The sequence below is a fragment of the Perca flavescens genome, chromosome 6 (assembly GCF_004354835.1).
Source record: "Perca flavescens isolate YP-PL-M2 chromosome 6, PFLA_1.0, whole genome shotgun sequence".
Classification (NCBI taxonomy): domain Eukaryota; kingdom Metazoa; phylum Chordata; class Actinopteri; order Perciformes; family Percidae; genus Perca; species Perca flavescens.
The window spans coordinates 18,484,852-18,511,100 of NC_041336.1; the positions used below are offsets into that span (position 1 = coordinate 18,484,852).

The 26,249-nt window shown below is 41.7% G+C and overlaps 1 protein-coding gene across 2 annotated transcripts; it reads right to left on the reverse strand.

The window, feature by feature from the left end:
* Window positions 1-101: 101 nt before the first annotated feature.
* On the reverse strand, window positions 102-25,695 carry LOC114556888 (CUGBP Elav-like family member 3). Of its 2 annotated transcripts, XM_028579996.1 has the most exons (16): window positions 25,595-25,695; window positions 24,847-25,073; window positions 24,544-24,573; window positions 23,743-23,957; window positions 22,291-22,373; window positions 8,293-8,341; window positions 7,749-7,877; window positions 7,557-7,636; window positions 7,027-7,182; window positions 6,444-6,588; window positions 5,620-5,769; window positions 4,936-5,007; window positions 4,143-4,247; window positions 3,855-3,998; window positions 3,499-3,660; window positions 102-1,056 (listed from the first exon to the last, which is right to left on the reverse strand). In XM_028579996.1, the coding sequence occupies exons 4-15, from the start codon at window positions 23,885-23,887 to the stop codon at window positions 3,533-3,535; spliced, it is 1,386 nt and encodes a 461-aa protein (XP_028435797.1). In that variant the 5' UTR covers window positions 23,888-23,957; window positions 24,544-24,573; window positions 24,847-25,073; window positions 25,595-25,695; the 3' UTR covers window positions 102-1,056; window positions 3,499-3,532. The 2 variants fall into 2 exon arrangements, with proteins under 2 accessions (XP_028435797.1, XP_028435798.1); XM_028579997.1 differs by lacking the exon at window positions 25,595-25,695 and having other exon boundaries at window positions 4,942-5,007; window positions 24,847-25,495.
* Between the last annotated feature and the right edge of the window lie 554 nt (window positions 25,696-26,249).

Consider the following 26,249-nt stretch of genomic DNA (forward strand, 5'->3'; position numbering starts at 1 on the left):
TATTTTAACTTAAAAAGAGAGTGGATCAAAAACAGGATTCAATAAATTAGAAATAAATATAATTGCTGTAATAATTAATACATACATTATAATTACTCGATTGCAAGAGTCTGACAGAAACAGGCCCTTAAAAGGTTTTCTCTAGAAAATTCTAAAATCAAAATATTGCAACCCACTCCAACCCCGTCTCCCAATAAACAAAATAATTGATAAATTAGTAAATAAATAAAAAATAGCTCAAATATTAAAACCCCCCCTCCCCCGAGTTTCACCTAAAATCTAAGTAGAAATTTAAAATAGGTTAGTGATTTCCCATTTTACAATTTGGAATGTAATATCCCTTTATGAGGATGATGATGTTACTAGTGGTAATAATAATAATAATAATAATAATAATCATAATAATAATCATAATCATAATAATAATAATGTCGCTGTGTCCTGTTCAGTGTTTATCTAAAGTAGTATTCTTTTTGCATTTTTTCTTGTTTTTTTAAATGCTGCTCTTTGTAAACTAAATTATTTACAGGTCATTAGGATTTTCTCCAAAGTCTCTCTAACCTACTCATTTAGACATCTTTTTGTATTTTCTTTCTTTTTTTATTATGAAACATCGGCCCCTCTATATTTGTCATGGAATAGACATGGTACAGACATGTTAAAGTCTATTGAAGTGATATATCAGCATTTTTCATCAGTACCCTCCATACATGCTTGGTCTGAGTTATCTTACAGTAACTCTACAAAACACCCTGTTGGCAAACTCCACATAGACCGTGGTAAAACCAAGCCCTTGGCTGTATGGGTAAGATTACTGACTTGTGTGAACCGTGTGTGTTTTGTGTGAGTGTCTGCAGGCGTGTGTGTTTGTGCACTTTATGTACATTTGTATAACAGCCTTGTACCGTTCGAGGTTCAGTGTTGAGAGCGCATGTGTATTCGTGTGAGTGTGTGTCAGTGTGTGTGGCTGCACTCCCCGGACACTCAAAGGTAGCAGACAGTCTGAAAGCACTATGAACCCTGGGATTCCACATCGGCTGGACTCTGAAAGGTCACCTGTGAAGGGAGGGAGAGTTGGGGGGTAGAGGGAATGATACATAAACAAGGAGGGAGGGACAGAGAAGGAGGGAGGATATGTTAGAACGCAAAGTTATAAATACACTGGAGCTCCATGTTTCTGTCTGATCTTTACATCTGGTCAAACATGCTCCTCCCGTCAAAAAAAAATCTTGTAGGCATGACTTGAAATGTTTTTATAAGTCTGGAAGCAAATGGCACCTTAGGATGCTCCTAGCTTGGCTTTATTTCACTTTCATCTTGGTTAAAACAAGAAGGCATCATTCACAGTTATAAAGCTCTGTAATTCAACAGCAATAAATCATGGTGCTTTAACACATACACACACAGTGTCTGGATCATGCAACTCAATACAGTGAAAACCCTTTATTCGTGTCCTTGTGTGATTGAGTGTCTGGAGGTATGTATGTGTGTGTGTGTGTGTGTGTGTTTTTTTAAAGTTGATATGTGTTTATGTATGCATGTGCTGCACTCATGTGCCTTGGGGTCATGGCAAGCAAACACTACTACCGACATGCATCACTCTCTGGCATTTGCAGTATAGAAATTCTGGGTGATAATTTTAATCTGACGTAGGGGCACAGTGGTGGTTATCAGATAGGTCCATTGGATATGAAAGACCTTATTATTATTATTATCCACAAGGATTTGTTATGTAAAGGTTTGTCTAGAAATAGAAACAGAATCCTTTATTTATAATGTGTGCTGCCATGTGACGGTGCATCCACACACTGGTCTGACAGCAGCTACACATGTTCGCCTCTTTGGTTAAGGTTAGGGTTTGTGGAGGATTAAATTTACCTCAAACTTAAGATATCCTCTATTTCTCCCAGAATTCCTATAGTTGAAGGCTGTTCTCCAATAAGCAAGAGGCACTTGTCTTTCCACCATAACAACCACATACCCTTTACCTCAAAACACGAGCTAGAGGGATAGAAAGAGAAGGTTGGGATAAAGAGAAGCGAAGAAAGAATTTTACAGAGAAAAGGGGGAACAAGTAGGAGGAGAAAAGGGGACCAGAGAAGGAAGGGAGTAGTGAAGGACAGAGGGAGGAAACACCACAAAAGCACTGATAGAAGATGTAAAAGAGACCAAGAAAGAGAAACAAAGGAGCAAAAAACTAAAGTTCCACATTAAACAGGGTAACAAATCAGAATCCAGGAATATAAAACTCAGCCTATCAGAGTACAGATCAACAAAATGCATGCTCGCCTTAAAATAGTGTGCTTTTGCCATAAAACTCAGAAATCGGCTCTTTTCTATTCTACCTGCATTGCCATTTGGACCGGTTTGTAGCCATACTTAAACTTCTATGTACTGTACTGCATAATCATTTCATGCCAACATGGCCTTCCATTGTTGTATGTTGCATAATATCATACTAGCAGGTTACTTTCTCCATCAATATAATTTGCATATTTTGATGTAAACTGTACTGCTGTTCTACATTTCTCCACCAGTCCACTATGGAAACCTCTGGAAAACCTTTCTTTACGGATACCAGTACAACAAACATTTTGCACTCTTGCATTACACACTAACAGTGTAACACAGACACATATGTACACATAGATGCCCACGCTCACTACTTTACCCAAACAATTTGTTCAAATAATAATCACACCAAACAGAACACTACAGAAACTGATCAAAAACAAAGCTGCAAAAAAGTAACGAGCGTTGCTGCAGAATTTATCAAATGACTATACAATGATTAAGTGTATCAAATATCCAATTAAATCAATTGATTCTGAGTACAGTCCTGGCTATTGAAAGTTATTGATCAGTATGTGCACAGGTCAATACAAAATAAAGTCACAATGCACCAAACACAGTCTGTGGTCACTACAGCAACAGGACATGCAGGTCAACGCATGGCTGGTTGCTCGAGGTGACAGAACAAAAATTGCCAAGGGCAACCAACACAGGCAATCAATCGCCACAGCAACCCAAACACAGGCCAACCAATTAACTTACAACAATGCGAGAGGAAGGGGGGGTCAGGGCTTTATCGGTCACTAGGCAACCATTGCCATAGCGATGGGGTCCTCGTGAATTATGATTGGACGGAAGGATCTTGGGTGAGGTAAGTTGCCGTTTCAGGAAAAGATCAAAACAGCAGGAAAGAAAAATAAATAAGATTGTGAAAGAAAATAAAAAAGGAAAACAATATTTAGTATTTTCACTTTTCCTGAGTTGATTAGTTGTTTTCATATGAGTAACCCACTGTTACTATTCACTGATATGTCATGTTAAGCTTTTTTCTTTTTAACTTTGTACCATCAATTAGCATTGCAGTGTCAAAGCTAACGCTACCTTCTCCAGGTTTTTTCTTTTTTCTCTCTAACCTAATTTTATCCTCCTGCTCCCCCAACAAACAACACCTCACTTCTCTTCATGTCGTGTCACTCGTCACCTCACCTCTCTTTGTTTCTTCTTCCTCCTCTGTTGTCACTCAGTATGGGCGGTTGGCATCTTTGGGCCGTTTGAGCTGCACTTTCAGTCTTTTCATGCCGATCTGGAAGCCATTCATGGCCTGGATGGCAGCCTGAGCACTGGCTGGGTTGTCAAAACTCACAAATCCTGCAAGAGAAAGAAAAAGAAGAGTTATTTCAATCGAACCTCTCTTCTACACCGTGCCTTTGCCTCAACTTAACTAAGACACAACATTTAAACAGACACAATATCTTTTGTTACACGAAGTCACCCTGTCTTTTTCACTCGTCCTTTCCTTTCTCTGCTCTCCCCTTTCCCTCCTCCCTCTTTTTGTGTCTCACCGAAGCATTTGCTCTGATTGGTGGCACGGTCAACAAACACCTTAGCCGAAATGACATTGCCAAAGGGCAGGAACATCTGCAGCATCTCAGAGTCACTGAACTCTTGAGGCAGGTGGTAGATGAAGATGTTACAGCCCTCTGGACCTGAAACACACACACATACACACACACACTAGACATTAGAGTGTGATAAATTATCTCAGGCTGTAAAAACCTTGTGATAAACAACTTCATATAAGATCACTGGAGAGAGGGGTGTGGCCCCAGACAGACAGGAAGTCACATCACCTTCTCTCTGCTGCTGTTGCTGGGGCTGCTGGTGTTGCTGGGCAACCAGTGTTGGCTGCTGGGGGAATGGCTGCCCGACTAATCCGTAGGCAGCAGGGTACGCCGCTATTGGGAGAGACAGAAACAAAATCTGATTGGGTGACAACAACAGGTGGCAACATAGCAGTGTCCAATAGAATCATTTTGTTTGAACTGAAACGTCTCCTGCTGAAGGTGAAAACTATTAAATGTAACACTTGAATAGAGCAAGACACAACAACAATGACATTGTTGGTCTGAGTCTGGTATGCACACAGTACAGACAGTCCCCATTTACTTCATAAGTATGAATCATCAGTACGAATGAGGTAAAGGTATCATTAGCTGTATTACATTATTACCAGCCACGGATGTGTGTCTTGTGTGAAAATAAAATCAGATAAATCGTAACAAAATTAATTCAACCAATTGCCCTTGAAACACTTCCGTCCTTCAGACGATGGCAGTCAAACTTGTTCCTTATTTACATGTATCCTGATTTAACCTACTGCATGAGCTGCACATGAAGATATATTTGTGATTACACAACTGAATGTGAATTTGATATGTAGTGACATTTCATATTAGTGTGGCCAAATGTGTCTCATTACTGAACCTAAAGTGATTTTGAAAGCAATATGTGTGTGTATTTACATTTTTTTTTTTTTTTATACATTTAACATCTATCCATACATATGCCATTCCAACCCACAGCGAGAAGACGTCGCTCAATGCGCTTTATCTAAACATTCTTGTCACCTGTCTGTCCACTTACACCAACCTGTGTAGTGTTGCATGCCTGCATACGCCTGCTGTAGGGGGTCCAGGGCTGCTGCTGGGCTCTGAGCTGGAGAGCCAGAAAATACAAAAATAGTGAGAATAGAAAAAATACAAACAATGTGATAATAAATCTTGGATTTTCCTTAGTTTAATGTTTCAATTGCAATAGTCTATACATCTGTATGGTTGTTAGATTTTATAAAAATATCTTAATATTTCGTCCTATATATGTATATATATATATATATATATATATATATATATATATATATGTATATATATACATATATATATATATATGTGTGTATATATATATACATATATATATATGTGTATGTATATATATATATATATATATATATATATATATATATATATATATATATATAATATGTCCACCACGACACAGCATGTCAACACATGAACTACTGTGTTAGCCCGACTCTTCTTAAATGGAACCATGCCACCCCTCTGACACATGATAGAAGGATACAGGAAATCTTTCTTTTCTTTTTCTTTCCTTTCTTTTCTTCTTCCATTCTTTCTTTATTCATTTCAGGGTTTTTTGGGGGGAGGGGATGGATGGAGAGGTAAGGGTGGGGGAAACTGGAATGTTATACTACACACACTTTGTGAACCCAATAAAAATATGCAATAAAAAACTAAATATAGTAAAAACCTTGATATGGGTGAACGCCATTGGTGTATAGCGCTTCTGTTGCTTGTTGTCCATTGGTCGGGGCTGGCAGACTGCTGTAACCATTCACTCCTAGTGGCGGAGGGAGAGATGGCACAGGCGTTGCCGCCATAGTTGGTGGAGTGTTTGTACCTACAGACGCAGATTACAGTCCAGAAAACGAGTCTGTCATTGCAGCTCTTTTACTCTACCTCCTATATGACTACACCTGTATCTACACCTTCAAAATCCTTAGTTATTTATGCAATTATCTTGCTATACAAATGCAAAATACAGTAAAACTAATTAATAACTAAGTGCTTTAAACTTTGATTTTGATGAAGCATCTAAGGGAAAAGACTGCTGACCATTATAAAAATATGTTTTGTGTTACCATATACAGCTGATAACTTTATCTACAAACCACTATATTCTTTACAATACAGCTCCAGTGCATGTGTTTGACTATATACAAGTCCAAGAATGTTTTTTTTGTTTTTTTTAAGATTATTTTTTGGGTCTTTTCCCTTTATTAGAAAGTGGATATTTATGAAAGGGGGAGAGAGATAGGGGAAGATATGCAGCAAAGGGCAGCAGGCTGGATTCAAACCCTGCGCCGCTGCAGGACTCAGCCAACATGGGGCAAACGCTCATACTGGGTGAGCAGGAGGCCGCGCCGCAAGAATGTTTTTGAGTATGCATGGCATGTGATTGTGCGTGTGGTTTTGTGTGTGTGTGTGTGTGTGCCTGTGTTTGTGTGTGAGTGTGTGTGTGTGTGTGTGTTTGTCTGTGTGTGTGTGTGTGTGTGTGTGTGTGTGTGAGCCTACCCGAGGACGGCGTGATGGATGTAATGGGTGTGGCAATGATTCCATTGGCATTGAGCGCCGCCATCTGCTGCATCTGTACGGCGGCAACTGTTGCCACAGGAGACAAGTACGCTGACTGGGCAACCAAGGCCTGCTGTTGGACAAGCTGTAGACAGGGAAGGAAACAGACAGCGAGGAAGGGGATGGAGAAAAAGAGAGGGAGGGAGGGAGAAAGAGGGAAAAAAGTGAGCGAAAGAGAGAAGACAAAATGGATATGGGAAAAAGAGAGAGAGAGAGAGACAAAGAGAGGGGAAAAAGGAGAAAAAGGGTTAGGGAGAGGGAATGATGGAGGAACAGATGAATAAAGATCTAATTACAAGGCCATTATGTCCTGAGTCAGTGGGTTAATGGTTGTGTGTTGCGGGAAAGCTAATGCCAAATGACGTATGTTCTGTTGTCTAGGTAATAACATTAGCCCCAATTAGACCACCGATAGCCTCTTCAAACTTATTACATCCTTTCATAAGCACAGCACTCCCCTTACAAACTTGGTGTGTATGTGTGTGCAGTGCAATGAGTGTTTGTGCATTTGTATACTGCTTGCCTGTGCGTTGACTGCCTGTGTGTAGGCATTGTAGGCGGGGAAGTTGAGGGTCATGGGGCTAAATATGCCGAGCTGGGAGGCCACCTGCTGCATCCTCCTCAGCCCCCGCTCCTTCTCTGTGTCGGCAAACTTCACCACCAGACTGGACGACGCTCCCTGTCCGGCAAAAGAAGGAGACATAGAGTAAGTTTCAACTGCAATTACAAGTAATGTTACATGCTATCTTCTTTACGTGTTAATGGGACTGGGCTCCATGCTTACTAATTCATTCATTTTCTCCATACAATTAATTTATTTACGAATCATATGGGGCTCAGGCCTATACCAGCATGTAGATGATGCCCAGGACTACACCAAAGAAGAAAGATAATTACATTACTTACATTATAACCTACAGAAAAATTTTAACTGTCCCACGTGACTCATGCACATGTCTTTGGAACATGATATGTGTGTGTGTGTGTGTGTGTGTGTGTGTGTGTGTGTGTGTATGTTTTCCATAATTTTCCAATTTCATGCATGCAATTTACAGGCATTGTGCGGCTTCCATGCAAGCTGTTGATGGCAGCCTGGGCTTCAGCGTGTCCTTGGAATTTTACAAAAGCACACCCTGCAACAAAACAGAGTCAGTTACAGTACAAGGAATATATTAAATTACAACGTACAACTAAATTAAATAAGGTAGTTTGTGTGTGTTAGCATATGTACTGTATGTGTTTTACCTTTACTGGTGCCGTCGGGCCCTCTCAACACAGTACACTCATCTATGCTGCCAAAGGGCTCAAAAAGTCTTCTGACGTCCTCATCACTCTGTTGCTTTCCCAGCATGCCCACAAACAATTTCCTGTCCTCTGAGAGACCAACAATATGGAAGAAAGGAAAAGAAATGATAAGAACTTCAACTTTATTTCCCCTTAAACTGGTCACACCTCTGTTGATCAGACTATAGAAGTTGGAACAGAAATGGAAGCTACCATTTATGTCCACCAGAGAGCAGTATTGGCTATAGAGATGGGTAATGAGAGAGGGGAGTGGAAAGAGTGTGATTTGACTGTGTCTGTGTGTACATGTGTGTATTTAGCACCCCGTTGACTACTTTCCATCTCTATCTGATCCAACTTAACACCTACCCTTCTCTCTGTGACTGTCACACTAAAATGTGTGTGTGTGTGTGTGTGTGTGTGTGTGTGTGTGTGTGTGTGTGTGTGTGTGTGTGTGTGTTTGTGTGTGTGTGTGTGTGTAACTATGTTTAGGTACTTGTCTCACCTCCTCTACCCTCGCTGTCAGCTGGTTTAACCTGGATTGGCCGGTTCATCTGCGGAACAAACAAGAAGGAACATCAACACAGATGTTCGACAAAAACAAGTCTCTCTCTATTTGTCTTATCACAGGACATGTCTTTAGTATTGACTCCACTTACAGTAAACAGTCTCATAGCATTTGTTCCATGGTTATTTCATTATGTATTTAACATATTCATTCATATAAAGACAACGAACATGAATCAACATTTCTGTAAATGTGCCAGGGTTAAACACTTCTGAAACCCCAAAAAAGTGGCAAGTGAAATAAGAAACTAGTGGAAGATATTAATACCACTGTAAGAGTATCGTATAATAATTGACATTATATTAATTTCAGTCAGTGACTTGCATTAAATGGCTTTTAAATCAATAAAATAGTCATAGCAAAGGTGTGTGTGTGTTTTTAAGTCACTGATAAATAAAGTTTAGCAGGTGACAGGTGTGTCTGAACTGTGTCCCAGGCTGCTCTCTTTATGTGTCAAAGCACACACAACCTTGCCATCTCTGATATATCTCTCTTTCTCTCACACGCACGCACACACGCACACGCACACACACACACACACACACACACACACACACACACACACACACACACACACACACACACACACACACACACACACACACACACAGAATGGAGGGGGGATTGAGAAGTGACGAGATTAAGAATGCAGGCCAGTTGATCTGGATTACACAAGAACTACGGATTAGATGAGGGACAAGAGTAGATTGAGATAGAGAGAGGGGGCGGGGGGGGACAGGAGAGCAATGAGATGAGATGACAAGTGTGTGTGAAGCGAACAGGCGCAGTCAGCTAAAAATAAAAGGATGGAGAACGAGAGTCAGGCCTGGGGGACCCCGACTGACTTCGACCGACTACAAGGACAGGTGGAAGGCCAAGAGGAACCCAGGGAATGAATGGAAATGCTGAAAAAAGAAGTATTACATGAGGACTGAGACAGAGAGATGGAGAGTGGGAGGATAAAAGCAAAGCTGCCCCTGAGAGGATGATTCAAAAAGAATAGAAAGAAAAAGAGGGGGAGGAGTGCGGCGTGATTCGGTCGTGACTAGCTCCGTCTAAAAATGTCACGACTACAAAGATTTAATCTCAGAGTGCTAATGCATGTACGCACACTTGTTCTGAAAAGCCCTTCAATGCATATACTATCTACAGACACACAGGTTTGCCACAAACACAGAAAGGCAAACACAAACATACTATACACACTTAGTGCTTAGTCATAGCACTGAGGCAATGAGACAGAGTGTTAATCCAGAGGAGGGATTGAGCGAGGAAGGTTTGAAGAAGGGAGTGACATTGATACACAAAGTAAAGCCAAAAAGAGAAGAAGAAAACAGTGTGTTTGTGGGGTAGACACTCCTATTTTCTGATCCAAGCTTTGAAATGTTGCAAAACCAAATCCAAACAACCATCTTACATTTTTGAATATAACATCTTTATCAGTCAGGCTCAGACTTCCTCACTCAGCTGGGACAAAGTGTAAAATGTACTAATTAATGCCTTGTCTGTCTCACAGCCAGTCAAAAAGTGATTTGTAGATGTGTTTTGCATCTATGACAGAGAGGAGTAAAACTCAGAGGAAAGAATAGAGGATGAGAAAAGGGACGGGGAGGGACAAAGAGGAGGAGGGTGGAGAAGGAATGGAAAAGGGAGGGGATAAGGAGGAAGAATGGAGAGAGGTCCCAGTGGGGTGTTAAGGCAATGTAATGAAGCTGGTAATTGAGGAGAGGGCAGAGCAGAGAGACAGATCCATACATTTGATTAATCAGCTCTTAGCTGTCACCACAACGCTATTGATCTAAGGCAAGGCCATCACACACACACACACACACACACACACACACACACACACACACACACACACACAGAAGGTCTGCAGAGGAAGGAATGACCTACATTTTTAACCCTGCACCTTTATTGACTTGAGATGCTGGCATAAACATAAACTTACAGATACACACACTCTCAAAGTTTTCAGTGACCTTGGATTCAAACTGTTCATCCATCCATCCATCCCATCCCATCCCATCCATCCAACCATCCATCCATCCATCCATCCATCCATCCATCCATCCATCCATCATATCCCAGTCCTGGTGCTATTGCTATCCATCCACGCTGCCATCCATCTAGCACTATCAACTCATCGATCACTCCAGTCTTGTTCATTGATTTCGGCCTGTGTTGTAGAGCAGGCTGATTGTAGCAAGATTTGCGCCCACTAACCCTTTCTCTATCCTTGTATCCATCCATCACATCATCCATTACTTCCTTCATTAGCCCTATTCAGGCTTATCCTTGTGACTGTCAAACAGACTGAACAGAAGAACCTATTTTTTCCCAACTACAACTTATCAATCAAGGCTTATTGATCTGTTTCTGAGTATGTTTGTGTATGTGTATGCTTGATAAGTCCTGACCTTTTGATGATTTAAAGCAACCACATAATATAAAGTTCATATGATGCATTGAGAAAGATGAGAGGGAGAATCAAAGGAGATGGAGAAAAAGCCAGAGAAACTGAACACAAGACAGCAGGTGAGGAGTGCATACTGCTGATACGAAGACAACACAATGGCATCGGAAAATTGGCATGGCAACTAGCTCGTTGTCATGGCAATCATATGACGGCACACTGGGTAAGTAAACAAGGATGCTGGTTACCAAGGGCGACTGCTGTGCTCTTTGGGTAAACAAAAAATTTGTGCTGGAGAGTGCTTTGTTGGCTTCATGCTATCCTCCTTATCATCTCCTTTATCTCTCTTTGACTTAATGTAAGAAAGGAAAAATGAGCATAGAGAAAAAATGTATGAGAACAAGGATATGAACAGGACAGAAGATTTATGAGAGATGTGGGCAGTATCCAGAGGAAGAAGTAAGTATAATTTGGTTCTGAGCAAGAGAAGGAGAGGGAGAAGGTGAGGGAACTGAATCTATATTGTATTAGAGTAATTAAAATTCCTTTGAGCCTGAGATGAAAAAATTAAAATAAAGTACAACCCATGCTAGTCAGTCACACTGTACTCCACTCTTTTCTCTTCCTTCACTCCAACACACATGAACAGCCATACGCTCCTTTCAAGTAAAAGTATCCTCTCATTACTTACGTTCCAATTAAGACGTAATTATCAGAAACCATCTGCAAACGCGTGTCATACTGTAGCGAGGTCTGATCCGTCCTGCTAAATACTAAGAAGCCCTTTTTTGTGTCTCTAAGAAAAGTGAATTTGTATGTGAGCAGCAGCGCAGCGATGTATGAGGGCGAGATATGTGATATATGATCGTTTGTGAGCTTGCATGACCACTCGCAGTGGAGGCACGTCCACTTACACATGCCTGACCAAACTTTGCATGCAAACACAGGTCCATTTGCATGCACACACACAGTACATGTCACTCACATATGGACGCACACGCACACGCACACACACTACACTTTTCCCCACACAGAGCACCCATCCTTTTGCCCACACAGAAATAAACACATACTACACACATACAGTTAATCTTACTCCCTGCAGTAACGCAGAGAGGATTGTGCCAGGATTAGGGGATATTAAATCCTTGGATTATCCAATCAAATCGTATTCTACCTCCTCCCCCACCTACGCAAAATCAGTGGAACAAACCATTGCACCACATCATGAGGTTAGGGGGTAGGATGTGTATTTAAATGTGTGTGTGTGTGCATGCGCTATTTGGAACATGGATTAAAGTATAGTGTTGAATCAATGTTATAATTTTGGCAATTCTCCACAAATGTTCCCGCAAACAGAAATATAAAACTGACACAGCATGGCAACAGACAATGGTGTGTGTGTGTGTGTGTGTGTGTGTGTGTGGGTATATGTGTGTGTGTGTGTACAGACACACAAAAACCCTCTCCTCACACACAAACGCACACACCCTTCCCCCTTCAATTTCCCTCTGGAACACTCCATCCACACAATTTCAGATGTCCATTTTCCAGAGTGCACAAGAAAGGAAAACTATTTTTATCCCTTCTCCACGATCTAGCATTATTTCACCCTCTTCCTCTTCCCCCATCCTCAGTTCCCCTCTTTCCACTCCATAATCCCTCCATACCCTGCCTGATGACATGGGCATTTCTGCTTTTTTATCTCTTTCCATCCGTTCCCTCCTTTATCTCATTCACTTCCTCCTTTTGTGTAGCTACTACTCTCCCTCTCATTTTTTCTTCATCATTGCTGTCACATGCCTTGCAGGCCTACAGACTCATTATCATCAGTATAGTGAACCCTTATGTTGATTTGGCAAAACCAAAATTGAGCTAAATAGCCCAACTGTTCACCTCATATTTGTCTCTCTTAAAAAACATTGTTTTTACATAAAACTACATGAATGTTTAACATAATTCTGCCTTGATTTTGAACTACACAATATACCTTCTTGGGTACCAAAAAATTTCATTTTCATTCTGATCAATGCAAAATCATATAGAAAAGATACTGTAATGATTAAAAGTCTGTTGTTTCTGCTCCAGTATAATTGGAATGGCTTAGACTGTACTTGGTGTTATGCTAGAGAGCTGGGCAATACTTACAAAATAAAATATATTATATTTCTGATTGAATAACTTGATGATTATGACTGCTGGTGATAAGATATTGACACACGTTTGACAAACAATAATCAATCAATTCATCATTTAAGATGTGTCTTTGAAGCAAGAACTGCAAAAAAAAATCCAAAATTGAATAACTTCAGTTAAATGACTATCATTGGGCTTTGGACTGTAGGTTGGACAAAAAAATGTCAAGCTGTCACATTGGACTCTGGGACCATGTGATGGGCTTAGACCAAATGATTAATCAATAAATAGAGAGGAAAAAATGGCACATTAATTGATAAAGAAAATTATAATAATAATCACATTATCTGTGATATATATCAGCTCTATCGAGTGTATCATCTGCGTGTTTTAAGCGTGTTTATAGTTCAGGAAAACAGGAACACCCTGACTCCCTGATGACACTGAGTATATGGCTCTCATTCACAGCTGGATGAAAACACAGAGATGTGAGAAACAGAGCGAGTGAGCGGGAAGGTGGAGCAGCCCAGCAGCACAGCTCCACCCCACCTCTCTCTCATCTCTCTATCGCACCACGTTAAGGCTTTGCATCCCCCAGGTTACCTAGCAACCTGGCATCTCGCTCAGCTCCGTTGCCTGGCAACGGGAGCCTGCAACTATAATACAAGCTCCTGAGCGGCCCATCCCCCTGCTCTCATCCCTCCTTCCCCTGTCTCTCTCATTCCATTCTTCACACCTGAGAAGTCTGCCCTCCTTCCCATCCACTCAATACTTTATCTGGCTGTTAACCCTTCATCAGCCTCTCTACTGGAGCATGGATTACCAGCATATTCTCCTTTCTCTCTCCCTCTCTTTTTGCCTTCATTACTCTCCATAGTAATGGTATCAAACCATGCATAACGCAGAACTAACTACCCTGTTGATCCCTATAATATTATGCTGTTTTTGTCAAACCCCAATGAGAACATTCTGCATGCAGCAGTGGAGCACTCACTGAAATTTGATCCTTTGGATTTAGTCCAACGTAATCCAACAGCACTATAGCGGATAACTGTTAGACCTATGCACTTGGACCTTCTTTCTATTTTAGGGAGAGTAAGTCCTTTGGGAAATGAGCTGGTGAATTAAAAAGGCTGCTCAAAGCCATACAAATTCATGATTGCAAAAACCTCATATTCACTGAGATTACATTCAATACAGTGCCAGTAACACATTTCTGGATGCTCAGATAGTTCCAGTGTTAGGCAGGATCCCATAAAATTTAGACAAGTCAAATATGCAAATAACCTGTATGTTCTTATAAAGGCTTAATCCAAAGGACAACATAGCTTAATATTGACTCTGACTGTTTTTGTGCACACCATAGGAGTAAAATCTATTTATAGTGCTCTGTTTTTTTATTTGATCTTAACACTACTTGCTTCTATTTCATTGGGGTACAACTAAAATTAACAATATTAAAATTCACTTTACCAACATGATAAATAATTGGCTGATTAGTTCCAAGATCACTCTAACACCAAATCTATCCAAGAAATGTTGAGTTTGCTTTGTAAATTTTGTTAAATTCTCCTGCAGTTGTTTTCTATTAACTCTCTACGATTTGACATAATTGTACATTAATCAACACAATTATATATAGTATTCAGATTGAAGTCATACACTCAATACACAGGCCTATGGGTGTATATACCTAAAGATTACATGTCTGGCTTATCCATTAGAAGTTATACCCAAACCTAAATCTTATTTAATTGTGATCAACCTCACCTTTAAACCTTAACATGTAATAAACCACACACAGAAAGTGAAGGAGTATACACAACCCTACATTCAATAACAACAAATCTGCTTTAAAATCCAAATGTACATGAACTGAACAAGACCTTTGTGTGCATTATTAAAACAAGGCTTAACTCGCTCATTAACAAACCAAATACCACTGAGCTACACAAGCCCTGTTGGCCTATTCTCTTATCTTCTGTTGTTGGAGGGAGCATTGTGAATTGTGTCGATCTACAATAGTGTAATTTTGTCTCTGAAGCTCCAGCTTTTCCCTTAGGTCAGTGTGAAAAGGCCATTATCGAGACAGCAGGTTGAAGTGTGGTTAAAGAGGAGACCTCAGAGCGGAGGTCGCACCCCAGGTGCAACTAAAGTCCCTTCAACCCCTTTGCTTGCCTAATCACACACACACACACACACACACACACACACACACACACACACACACCAGTAACCCCCTCTGACAGATGTCTCTGTTTAAACTGACAGAAGTACGCCCGGACACCCTCCCACTCCACCACCCAGAAAACCCTTTTCTTCCACACAGCACCCGCCTGTCCCTTCCTCTACGCTCATTATGGCAAACTTTTGTCTTGCTTCCTCCTTCCCTCTAACTCGACCTCCTCTGCTCCTCCCCTGTCTCGCCCTACCCCCTCCCTGTCTATACACTCCTATTCATGCCAAACCTCCTTATGGCCCTCCTCCACTACTCTTTACCCCCCTTTTCATTCAGACAAATTCACACTCATTCACCACCATTGTATGTGCCCTGCTCCATACGTCCAGCTTAGTGCAGACATATACATATTACATGCTGAGACAATGCATGTATATTGCAGAGGATTTTCTTTGCTTTACTTGAAATCTAGACTCTGGGAGTTCAGTACATGCATGCAACTGATGTAAAAAGTAAGTGATGCTTGCTATATGATCTGGCACTGGAAATCAGTGACACTGCTCAGTGATCAAAGCCATACCCAATACCCGGGCATCTGTTAAGCTTGCTGCATTTAAAGGATTTCTTGGCACACTCTGCTTTCTGGCACTTGTTTACTTTCTTTATAATCCCTTAAAAAACCCAAATACATAAATGAAAGACATCCCCTCTTGTGTGCTTACAATAATGAGTCAAATGTATCCGTCAATGTATATCTATATTTAATGTCTAATTTAAATATGGGGACTTTACCACTGAACATGCTTTGATTTCTAAATTCATTGCCTTAAGTGTGCACCTTGCGATAAGCCAAACGTGAATCCCACACTGAAGCTGTCCATGCTGTGCTTCACTCCAGGTTTAAAGCCAGCTATAAGTTGCAAGAACAAAGCACGTCCAACATCAGATGCAATAATGATGACATATAATTGCAACTAAACAGTTCTTTTTAATCTATAAATGTGGGAACTAGGCCCTGCAGATTTTTGTAGCTGGCTGGATTTCCAAAACAGATGGTGTGTGATATGAACTCAACTCCACTTTGGGCTACTTTAGGGCTCAGCATCTGAGAGACACAGAATTGGCAGTGAACAATCACATAACCTAGTAATCATGTGTCCACACAAACATAATCAAACTGGCCAAGATACAAATGTTCCTGTGTGTGTGTGTGTGTGTGTGTGTGTGTGTGTGTGTGTGTGTGTGTGTGTGTGTGTGTGTGTGTGTGTGTGTGTGTGTGTGTGTGGGTGGGGGGTGGGGGGCCTTAGAGAGGCAGGCGCTCTCCAGGGTCAGGCTTTTATGAGGCTATGATTAGATTCTGCCTCAATTTTGTGGTGAAATATGAGGCAGGCTCTCTTTCTCTGTCCCTGTTGCATGCACATACAAGCACACGCACATACAAGCACACGCACACACACACACACACACACACACACACACACACACACACACACACACACACACACACACACACACACACACACACAGTTAAGACTTTTGTTTAAAACTAACAAGCTAAATCCACCTTGGTTTTATTTGTACACAACCCAACACCCCTCTATTCTGCATACCCCTCTGTATCACTCTCTCTGGCTCCTCTTCTTTCTCTCTACTTCTTGCACACACAAATACACACTTTTTTGTACACCTGTCCCTCTTCTCCCTTCCCATCCCACACACAGTGAGGATAAAAATAGAGAGCACCACGAGGGAGGGGGGAGCGATACACATCACAAACCCCATCAGGCGTTGAGAGATAGAGGCAGGGGGACGGCAGAGAGGGAAGAGACGGAGAGAAAATGAAAGAGAGAGAGAAAGAGAGAGGGAACTGGGGTCTGTTCTGAATTGAAAGTGCAGCAGTAAGCAGTGAAGGTGAATAGTAAACAGTGCTGCTGACCACATAAATATGGTAAATTAGCCTACAAAGTCGCCCCAGTGGATAATTGCTCATCATAGCTTTGCCCCATAGGGAGGCTGCCTGCCAGGCATCTTAGATTACACATGGAAAAACACAGAACATACACAACACGCACACATTACACATCCTGAATGGATCTGATGAACATCAACTACAAGGACTGGATGATGGACGCATGAAAAGATTGTGTTCTTCCCAGTCATTCTCATTTTAACACTAAAAACACACTAAAGGAACAAATGTTTTTTTTTTTCAAGAATTAAGTTATATAGCGCTGAAAGTAGCACTGGCATCACTACTGAGCTGCTGCACCTTGAAAGTCTATGTGAATCCATACTGTGCATGCAAATAAATATAGCCTTTTCAGCCCCAGGACATAAATAACAAATTCTCTCTCTCTCTCTCTCTCTCTCTCTCTCTCTCTCTTCAGTCCAGGCTCAATAAAATACATCACAGCTTCCATTATGTTTGCATGATCAAGCACTAACAATGGAACAATTCCAATTCATTTAATTCATATTTTTCAAAAGTGTATCGATCTGTGTATCAGTTATTGTTAACTACTAAACTGTGACGCTTCTTCTGCCTTTTTAATAATTCATTAGGCCCGCGCATGTGTGTGTGTGTGTGTGTGTGTGTGTGTGTGTGTGTGTAGGCTTCGGTTAGGCTCTATTCAAAGAACAGGGAGCAGAGTGCTGCCTGGAGAGCAGTGAAGCGTGACAACACACACCTGGTAAGCAGCTTATCACACTTTAATTTCACCTACACTGAGATCTGCGGATGCCAGCGTGACCAAACAGATGTGTGTGAGTGTGTTTGTGTGTGTGTGTGTGTGTGATCGTGTACATGTATGTGTGTATGTACGAACACTTGTGTTTGAAGTAGAACAAAGATGAAGGGAGTGATAAACGCAGAGAGAAGAGAGTGCAGATTAAATGGAGAGAGAGATATCAACGACAGAGAACAAAAGAAAAAGATAAGGGGAAAGATAAGGGAGGAAATACAGCGGCAGTAGGCATTGGAGAGATGGAGCGATAGAGAGGGGGAGGGAGATGTGAGGTTAAAGTCTAAACTGGCCGGGAGTAAAGTGTGGCCTGAGACAGAGGAAGCAAGGATGGAGATTAGGATGAAGCAAGGATAGTTTTGTATGAATGATTACTGTAAATGTTGTGTTATCAGGAGTACAAAATATACCAGTTCCTTTTTACTAAAATATAGACAAATTGTCAATGACATTCAAGCCTGGGACGTGAACATCAATCATTTTAAAGTGACCAACGTAACACCATAACAATTCACAAGTTTACTACTACAGTACTGTAAAGTTATTGAAAAACCAGCATGTCAAACAAATTATGCTGTACTTATGTTTTATCCAAAAGCATAATAAATACCAAAGACAAGAAAAAAAATTATGAATAAACATTCCGTATCCAAACTTTCAATTCACCATCCCCCTCCTGTCACCCTGTTTTTACAGCTCTGAGACCAGCCACCCTGTATTTGTTGACTAGAGGCTGAGCCCTGACCTCTGACCTTGGACACACTGCCACCAACCCTCTGTACTAACAAGACAATAGCCATGGTACAACATATGTTCCTGTGTTTCCAAAAAAATCTATGTCATGTATGTGGATGTGATGAAAAAAATATTAAATACATTGACACAACTGCTTATTGGCTGTTGATGGAGATTCTTATTTGTATCGTTTACTTGCTTATTTGTCCTGTCCTGTTCACCCACTTAGCAATATTAGTCATGCTTTTAGTTAAGCATCAATGAGGTAAAACAAAAATGTACATTTTATAGGAGCATATTTTTACATCGCTGAATATTTTCCTCATTATTCCCATTTGGTGCGACCTCTGCATACAAATGAGAAATTCAATTTTCAAGTGCAAATTAGGACTGATATGCGACAGCTAAACATGAGCTCTTTCGTGTGGATGCATCCCAGGGGGGATATCTGTACCACATCTAATACACCAAAACATCTGTGTGCTACAGTGGGACTTGCTAGTAGTTCCACTGGTAAATTTCTGCTAGTGTGACTAATATAATGTAACTCTCTCCTTCTCTTCGTTTCGTGCTCTCTCTGTGCTTCTCCTTCCCTCTCTGTGTCCAAATTAAACACAAGGCGCAGGACACTCTGATAAGGCCATCTGTTCATCTCTTTCTTTCTCTCACAATCCCTCTATCCTTTTCCTCGTTTTCCAATCTGACAGTCGACTGCCCCTGCTGAAGCTAGCGGGGGACATTTGAGGTACAGTTTCTCTGCAGCTCTCTCTGTGTTTGTCTTCTTCCTTTCATTCCTCTACTGGCTGGTTGGAACCGTTAAATCAGCGTTAAATCCCATCAGTGAGTGACAGACAGAGCACTCTGTAGCATTGGACTTGTCTCCAAACCTTTAATTGCTTGGCCATGGTGTAAGAGAAACACATCTGTATGAGTGTGTGATGCTACAGCTCTATTAAAGTTGTATGAGGTGCCTGACGTTCCAGCAGTACCCGCATTTAGGAGCAATTCCAAGATTCAAGACTGCCATGTACACACACACGCACGCACGCACATACACATGCACATGCACACGCACACACACACACACACACACACACACCTCAGCCCCCTTGCCCCATGGTGAGCCCAGGATCTGACTATGAAAATGAGTTTGTGAGAAACTAATCATGCAGCTTAACAAGTGGAGCTGGGAAAGAAGGGGAGGAGGGGGAGGAGATAGAGGAGACGGGGGTGTGAAACGGTCAAAAGGGTCAACTAATCAAGAGGAGGGGAAATGAGAAGAGGGGGAGAGGAACTGCGAGGGGGGGGAGGGAGAAAGAGGGCTAGGGACTGACGTTGAGAGGAGGACTTTTTAGAAGAAGGGTTGCCATAAATGACTGTGAAATGAGAATCCTAGCAGGAAGCGTGAGTGTGCAGTGAGGGGGGGAAAATGAGTGAAAGACAGCAGGAAGGGAAAAGCAGGGATGAAAGAGGGATACCATGAAGAGATTTTAGAGAGGAAAAGGAGTGTGCGATGAAAGGTTTGGGGTAGTGAAGAGAACATTCTGTAATATGCTACTGGTGCAGAGAAACTGAGGGACGTGATGGGAGGAGTTGAACAGAGGACGGAGGGGATTTGAGGGGAAAAAAAGAGATAAAATGGAAAGCATGGAGGGAAAATAAAAGGAGGAATAAGGAAGAGATGAAAAAGCAATTTTTAGGTAAAGAAAAGAATGGGACAATGGGATAATGTATGAAAGGGAGAGAGAAATCATCTTAAGTCATTTCTAAATCCTGTCAAAGAAGGCAATGGACAGGCAAAGGGAGGAAGACACACAGGATAAAGGAAGAGTATAGCCAGGTAGTGGAAAGTGATAGCAGTGCTAAACCTTAGAGAAGATACAGGGAGGGGAGGCCTTCAAGTTCAAATATAACCACCAAAATTATCCCTTGGAATTATTTGGAGAAGTTAGGGTTTGATTTATCCTTTAAAAAACTCAGGCAGTGGTCAACATACCAGAGGGGATGTTAGTTAATGAGTCAGAAATATGTGTGAGTGCTTTGAATAAAGTAAAGTGTTTTTGAAAAACTGTGTACATTCTAGCTTCTATTCACTGTTTTTCATCAACCACTTCACTGAACTCAGATAAACATGTTGAAATAAGGTCTTCATCAAATCATTTTTCATATTCTTAAGAGTACTTTACTCTGAAGACTTTTGCCTCAAACTGGACAGAATAAGAGACAATATCTCTTTCATATAAACCTCTAAGGGGAACCAAATTGAGGAAAGCCACATGCGGAAACAGTAATATTGCTCATTGAAAGTCCAGGCTAATTGAAAACCCAGCACGCAACAGCCACACCCTCGATTCAGCACTAGGTCCTTCTCAGGGGAGTGGTAGTGCTTCTGATTGTTTCTTGCTGGCTGATAAATCTGTACCGCTAATGAGTATCCTCCCTGCAAATGTTTCCTCCTTGTGTCCAGAATATTCATCACAATTTATCTGGAAATTCACTGCTACTGCAACGAGCTGGTTATCATCTACAGGGAAGGATAAAAGTAAAACCCAGGGGAGAGGGTTAGAGGGATGAGTCAAAGGACAAAGGGCAGCACGAGAGGGAGAAACAAGACACAGCAGACAGTGGAGAGGTGATTTTCGCAGAAAGGTCAGACTTCTTAGCAGGCCCTAATTGGATTAATGTCATTTTTAACATGCTGTGTTTGTACGTGTGACTGTGTGTGTGCAAGTGCAGGGGCATTTTTCAGCTGCATGGAAAAGCATGCATGATTGCAATATATATTAGGGATTTGTGTTTGTCAGAACATTTCCCCTCCCCCAAAGCCTTTTTCTTCAGGCTCTCCTCCAACCATTTTATAACAAAGATCTTATCAACAACCCCAGCTTGCAGAGAAGGTGGAGGAACTGAAACTCCGATCAGTGGCAGGGCTGCACAGAGAGAATGAGATAGAGAAAGGCTCATAGATGGGGAAGGTACATTCACTATTCTGTTATAACTACTGCAAATCAGAGTATAGATAATGCACGGAAAAATGTCATCTCTACAAAACGCCCTATACTTCAACAGCACTCTCTTGGCTAGGTAGTGGTGCACCCTACTTTCAGTGTAAAAATGCAACATGTTTAAAAACAGCCTTTGTAAAATCTGTTTACAACTGTAGTGAAAACCAGGTCAGAGAGAAAAAAAGAGAGGTACAGCCTACAAGACAGACACAGATCTCGCACAGTGCCCCATCCATAATGAACAGTGTCCTACCCCTGCCCAGCCGCAGCACACGATCCCTCACAAGAGAGACTGAGGGAGACTGGGATAAGACAAAAGGGAATGGCCACATTAATTACACAGACTCTCTAGGCGGGAGCTATCACCAGAGGCTAACGGAGAGAGAGACAGAGAGATGGAGGGACAGAGAAAGATGGAGAAATGGAGATGATTTTGCTCACGGAGTACCCTACGTGTCTCCGGTGAGAGGGAGTGTTTGTCCTTAGCAGACGCCTGCTGGCTGCTGAATTATGTCACAGTGTTACTAATGGGAGCTGAATCTCCAATAGCACAGACACACACTGATCTGAGACCACTTGTGTGTTTGTGTATACAAGGTAGCGTCTGTGCATGTAGGTGGGGGGAGGGGGCTTCTGTGATATGAGTGTATGTGCAAGATTGTGTGAATTGTTGCATAAGTGTGAACTGTTTGGGATGTGTGTCTGTATGCAATGTGCACTTACCCCTGGTAGTGTTTTCTGCTCGTGTAGAGCGCTCTGAGCTTTCAGTGCCGACTCTCTCGCACAGTACGTCAGAAACGCACATCCTGTCAGATAGAGAGAGAGAGACGGGAAAAAGAAAAAAAGAAGGGAAAGGAGTAACGGTAATAAAGGTCAGTTAGTAGCTCTAATACTTGTCATTCTCTATCACTGTTTCTGTATCTGTATCACCTCCTACAAAAACACACAAAGCTACACCATTTAAATGTCTCCTTTTCTGGTGCCTTCCCTGAGTAATTGTCACCTATTCTGATTTATCACTAGACTAACTGTGCAAGAGGGTTAAAAAATATATATTCATGCACTGTAACTAAACTTGACAACACCATGATGATGCACTCTAGGGCAGAGAAGGACACTCCACGGCACGGCACATTTCAGAACGGCACGGCACGAGTCAGCACACATGACAGCACCACAGACGTGTGCGTGGGGCTAACAAGGCCTTACAGGCTGGGCACAGTCAGGATTTTGCCCTAAACCAACCACTATGCATGCCTCACGATCACTCCAAATACACTGCCTCTGTTTTCCTATGTGCTGTACCTGTGTCTGTGTGTGTGAGGGAGGGGTAGGTAGCAGAACTGGCTGGCCAGAGCTGTTTACTACACCTGTCACCAGCACTAAGACAACAAGATTAGCAGCAGGTTAGCATTCCGGTGACATCTCAGACAGACTAATGTAGATTCAGAGTAAAGAAGAGAAGATTTGACGATTAGGATGGAGACATTCACACATAGTGTACACCTGAAGACTTGAGAATGACTCACATAATAACACAAACACACACACAGACACACGTGCATTTTATGGTCCATCTCATTGCTTTTAAGAGGGGCTTACTGTGGCCATGGGGATTCTCAAAACAACGGATTCTTTCCCCTGTGTCACCCAGGCTTAAAGGCCCATTACACTGATTGGAGCATACAGCCTAATCTGGTTCATAACACACAGGACCCCAGGTCATTGTGTGTGTGTGTGTGAGTGTATGTTTCTGCTATAGTTTATCACCGATCTATTGTTATAAGGGGCCATTAGTTAAAGCCTCCTAATCATTAACACCATTAGGAGTCTCCCAACTCTATACACCATATATTATATGACACCTTTATATAGTATCCTTAGTAAATTTTGGCACAAGCATACTCATGCATACAGTACATAAGCACATTTTTGATTCACAGTGAAATTGTAGTTTGTTTGCCTGTCTTCATAATCTCTCGTTGCAGTGTTAACAGGAGATGGAGACGAGATGAGGTGTGACAGTTTCCATGGTGACATGTGACTCTCAGCACAGGAAAACCCACCCATCTATCTGCCTTACTGTCACACGTCTATCTATCTAGTATCTACGTATATGTCTATCTATCTAGCTGTCTTTCTATGTTTAGGCTGTGTTATAATGGCGACACCTACCTTTGTGCATGCCAGTGTATTTGTCCTTTATCACAGTTAGCTCATAGATTTTGCCAAACTGCTCGAAGATAGGCTTAAGGTCCTTCTCTTCCAGATTCCGAGGAATCTGCCCTACGAACAGCTTGATGGCGTCTGCCTCCTTCATCAGGACACAGTGGAGAGGAGGACTGGGTACTGCAGGGGCTGAGGGGCAAACAGATCAGGAGCAGGTAACCCTGGAGAGGAGCAACCGATGCTGGATGAGTCTTCGGGTCACAGCCAGAGAAGTCGACAATAACACAATAATACTCACAATATTAACCCTAAAATATTTTTCGTTTTTATATTTATTTAGTGACGTATAATATATTTAGTGGTATCTAATAATGATTTTATAATTAAAACACCTTAAAACTCCTATGGCATCACGATAATATTTGTAGTATTACCTCAGAAGCTTATGTTTATAATATGTAATGTATTACATTTTTTTATAGTGTTATATTTGTAGTTGTAAGATTTAAAAATTAAGAATACAAAAAAATCTAAATAAATTCTAAATACAATTTCTCACTTGACTGCTTGCAGGCTATAAAACGTGTGCCCCATTAAGTAAATAAATGTAAAAATGATTTGCGTGGTAATTTTTAGTATTTATCGCTCAGCCTGATGACAAAGGGCTTCATAGCTTCTGGAAAAACAATTATGCAAATGTTAATTAGCCAATCAAAAAACAATAATGGGACTTTTTCCCCTACCCAATTAAATATATATGTATATATATATTTATATAAATTGAAAATATTTGTAAGCATTCATTACCTTTTGGTGGATAAACAGCGTTCAGGAACCCTACACATAAAAAAGAGAGGAAACAGCGTGATTGGGGGTAAGTCATTGCAATAGAGCGGTTTCTTTGTTTAGCCAGCTGTAGGTTACAGCATACACACGGATGTCATGGGGCTCCCTTGCTCTTTGTCCGATCCCCCTTAATGCACACACACACACACACACACACACACACACACACACACACACACACACACACACACACACACACACACACACACACCAGAACAAAACAACACAAGGAAATATACAGGCTACATACATCAAAGCTCTTACCGTTTATTGCTTATGGGCAGAGTGTTGCCTGTGCAGATCAGAAATTAAAGAGGGATGCTCTCTGTTAGGTCCCCGTTGTTGTCCTCACCGCGCTCTCTCTGTCCCGTCCTCCAAGTTCCTCCCCTCTCACTGGATGCTCTTCGCTCTTTGTGCCTTCCCTCCTCCTCCTCGTATATATAGATACTAGAGGCTCGGCTGTGTTTTTACAAAAACCCGGTTTTCCCGGTCTGGAGGTGGCAAAGTAAAGTCAACGTTAGCAGGTGAGTCCAAATCACAGCTTGTCACCGGTCCCGCTGAAATGTAGCTAGTCAACCTCTCGAACCTCAAAATCCAGAGTGGAAGGAGCTTGCTAACGTTAGTTAGTTTTCACTTTCACCAAAGCCTACTCTAATTCTTATCTCATAACAAAGTGATAACAGACCATCCAGCCGCTTAAATTCGGGTAACATACAACAGTTTAAACTTGCTTGGTCTCTTGAGACTTTTTCAGCCTTGCCGTTATTGTTCCAAACATTAATCGAGGCTATTCCTACTTAACGTAACTATTCTTGCTATTTTCTTGTTGCGTCTTCCCCGTCCAACGGCTGGATGGCTTTCACGTCCGATGCCGGTATCTCCTCTACTCTTTCTCTCCCTCCCCCTCCTCTCACCAAAGCGGTTGCTAGCCTGTGACGTAACTCCCAGGGACCGTCGATAAATATGTTCGCCTCACTCACACGAAGAAAAACAAAAAATGTCCACTACTCACTCAATCTGCTTTACAGCTCCACCCATCAAACTCAGTGATATATGTACTATTTTATATAATATTTATATCATTTTCAGAGGTACTTGAAGTGTTTTAAGCTCTTTGCCCGAGCGACGGTTTGCGGGTGAAACCTTTTTACACGTTGCCTAGGCGACACCGTACCCAGAGCCGCCTATTGTTCTAGCCGCGAGCCCTGGCCTTGGTGCTGAAACGATGCCTCTTGAGGTGAAGCCGAAGCGCGCCGCCGCTGTCGTGCACGCAGTCACGACTACTACAGCTGTTCACGCCCGAGCCCGAAATCACGCTCACACCCACTCAGAGTAAAATGTGTGACAGAGAAGGAGATATAGCTCGGGGTTGGAGTTGGCCTACTTTGCAGTCTGTACTTTGGAAAACCGGCCGACATTGGGCTATTTCACTTAGATAGGCCTATGTAAAGACAGGCAGCGTCCAATGTTAATGCTAAACAAACTCAGCCAGATGACACTATTTTGTATTATTATCTTTGATGAGTGTGTGCGTGCAGAGAGAGTCTTGGAAGAAGAGAGATTGAGTAAAAAGAGAGTCATCAGGTTCATGGTAATTTACTCCAAAGGTCACCATCTGCCTGCCTTGCCTCGTGCCCTCTGTGAGCCAGCATCCCCCGCCACATTCA